Source organism: Nematolebias whitei, chromosome 5 (genome assembly GCF_014905685.2).
Source record: "Nematolebias whitei isolate Nwh7 chromosome 5, NemWhi1, whole genome shotgun sequence".
NCBI lineage: Eukaryota > Metazoa > Chordata > Actinopteri > Cyprinodontiformes > Rivulidae > Nematolebias > Nematolebias whitei.
In genome coordinates this window covers 9,362,750-9,365,654 of record NC_056502.1, presented here as the reverse complement: position 1 = coordinate 9,365,654, position 2,905 = coordinate 9,362,750, and the positions used below count along the sequence as shown (strand labels likewise).

Here is a 2,905-nt window from a genome sequence, read left to right as displayed (position 1 = left end):
ATATTCTAAACAATGTTTTGAAACAATATACGCTCTGAAAAGAGCACAGCATGTCATGATTTCAGTGCTCTGCCTCCCGCTCGACCACGCCCACTTCTTCACTGCAGAGATATGACACGCTGCAGGAGGAAGCTTTTCCTGCAGCTGTGGGCTGCACACAGGTGCAGCAGGTGCTAAATAATTTAAAATGATTTATTTTAAATAAAAACTTCATGCCGATCGTGGGGGTCATCCATCATTCAACCAACTGTGTGTCATGTCCAGTCTTGCTTTGAAAAACCGCGATAGAGCGCGTCCATGAAAAACGGACCGTGAAGTAGCGAGGGACTACTCTAATATGATTTGTTAATTTTAAATGCAATTTGACCAATACCTGTCAGTAATCTTATCATTGTGTTTATAACCAACATTTTCTGCTTTAGGAAGAGCAAAGGCAGACTTGTATTGAACAACAAAGTGGCTGAAACTTCTGAATGTTTAGCCATCAGTGTGGTGAGTTTAGGTCTTTGTGTGTAATTCTGTTCAAACTCTTTAAACCAAGAAGCTTTGCCTCTTTAATTATCTGTTAATTCATCATGTTTGAATATTGTCTACTCTAAATCTTTCAAATGCAAATGTTTCTTTTTTATCTGGTTCGGAAGCGCCTTATTTTTGTGTCTTGTTAGACCAACTCTGCACCAGTGGATGTGACTTATGAGAACAACGCCACCGCAGAAGAGGAGGAAAACGGAGGAAAGGAAGAGCTTAACTACGTTCGTGTGGACTTTGTTAAACGTCATTTCAGGTCGGAGGGCGAGCTGGGGGAATGTGATGTCAGAGGACTGGCGTCAACTACAACTGAGTACTCTGAGGTTCACCTGCACTGCAGAGGAGATGAGAGGAGATGAAAAAGAGGAAGAGGAATTTGGAGACACTCATATGAGATAAGGGGAAATGTTAATGTTACAGGACAGATTAGTGAGAACGTGACTGTGTAACTGTAGGTGAATTTAAATGCGGATTCAGAACTTCAGGGTCAGAGCTGAACTGCTTTCAGCTGCTCAGCTGGGATTTCTGACCAGTAAAAAGTCAAGAAATCTGCAGAAATGGAGATTAAATCTGGTTCTTTTAACCTATAAAATATGCTGCAGTCAAAGCTCATAATGTTTGTTCTTGAAATTTTATCCTTTATTTTAACCAAGCCACTAAAGATAAACAGTTGTTTGTGTTTTTAATGTTTGTATGCTAACATTGGTAATATATATATATATATATATATTTCTTATAGAGAAAAACCCATGTTTAATGTGAAAAAAGAAATGGACTATTTTATAAACTCTTTTTATTCATAACGTTTTATGTGTTTCATATCTTTAAATTTGCAGTTAGCTCATCAGGTGCAATCAAAGCGTTTTATATTATAAAGCCATAAACGCACAATATGAGATGTTTTTCATCAGATACAAACCTCATCAGAAAAAAAATAGCACAACTTTAAAATAATAATAGATATATACTATATACCTCATTCTGTACAAATCACTAAAATTGAGCTAACCTAAATTAAACGTGTTAAACATTTAAAGTAGAATACCCGCCACTTCTTTTTCTAGTTTTTGGTGTTTTCTGACAACACAAACTCAAACAGAGATGCACCTAAATAACTTTTAAAAGTGGAAAAATGAGCATTTAAACTTGTATCATCTTTACAATGATATATTAAAAAAACAACATGCTTTATTGAAAGAAGATGGCCGACAGATTGCAGTTGAGTGTGAGCTCAGAGTTTGACCTGAGCGTACTGAGTGTCCTCCTCGGAGCTGCTGGAGTCTCTGGTGGCTCTCTGGTGACCAGACTTTGGTTTAAAGTTCACCTCAGAGTAGGTGACCTCCACTTCATCCTCACTGGTCTCTGAGTCATCTTCATCAGAAGACGAAGGTTTGGCTGGATTTGTCACGTTGATGTTTTCATAGGCCGTCGACTTTTGTTGTTCTTTCTGGAAAAAAGCAGATTATACGTGTTACATTCATCCTCCATGTCTGGATTTCATGCACAGCTGAATATAGTTTATGCATTTGTCATGTTTTGCTACTTGAGTAGTCCCTCGCTACTTTGTGGTTCGACTTTTGCGGACTTGGTCTTTCATGGTTTTTCAAAGTAAGACTGTACTCAAGGAAAATAAATAAATAAATTAAAGTTTGTACACAATAACTGATTTTCAACTTTAATATTACTCACGTGATTGGGACAGTATGGCATACAGTAAAAAGTTAATGAAAAAACTTTGGACAGGCGCTGCCATTTTGTAGCTTTGGCTCCGTAAGCCTACACTGTATCGCCACTCAAAAGAACTACATTACCCAGAAGCCAACAGTGCTTCTGACTGTTTCGTTCTACTAAAATGGAAAGAAAGTTTTGATCTAATCCGAAAAATTTCAATCCTAATTCATATTGACTTTGGTGCTCAGTGGATGCAGAGAGCTGTACGGAACCAACCGGGAATTGGGCAAGAACCGGGCCTCCAGCCTCATCCAGCTGCTTGCTGGCCCATGAGGCCTCTCGAGCGGGGACGCGTTGCTTGGAGGTCCGGTGTCTTCTCTGGAGCTCACCAGGACTTTTTTCATCCGTATCCCTCTGGATTATTTAAATTCTATGGACCGTTGTGTGGGTTTTGTGCTGGCTCTCCAAAGATCCGGCTCTCTCTAAAAGCATCTTGGTGCTCAACGGCTGCATCGAGCCGATCAGAACCGGGCCAGAACCAAGGCTGGTTAGAACCCATATAAAATTTTGCAGTAAGTAGCTGTTGTGCAGTACATATACGTATGTTGTTACAAGAATGTAGGAAGGGTTTATAAAACCTTAATATATATAAATATTAATAAATATAATGTCCCTACTTCACAGTTTTTCACTTATGGGGGGGGGG

The 2,905-nt window shown here is 39.1% G+C and overlaps 1 protein-coding gene across 1 annotated transcript in view; it reads right to left on the bottom strand.

Annotated features, from left to right (window-relative positions):
• Positions 1–1,759: 1,759 nt before the first annotated feature.
• si:dkey-24p1.1 (uncharacterized protein LOC556718 homolog) overlaps positions 1,760–2,905 on the bottom strand; it is a 10,201-nt gene continuing 9,055 nt past the window's right edge. Inside the window, exon 16 of the mRNA XM_037676795.1 lies at positions 1,760–1,975. Coding sequence (XP_037532723.1) covers positions 1,760–1,975 — 216 coding nt within the window. The remainder of the gene's footprint in view (positions 1,976–2,905) is intronic.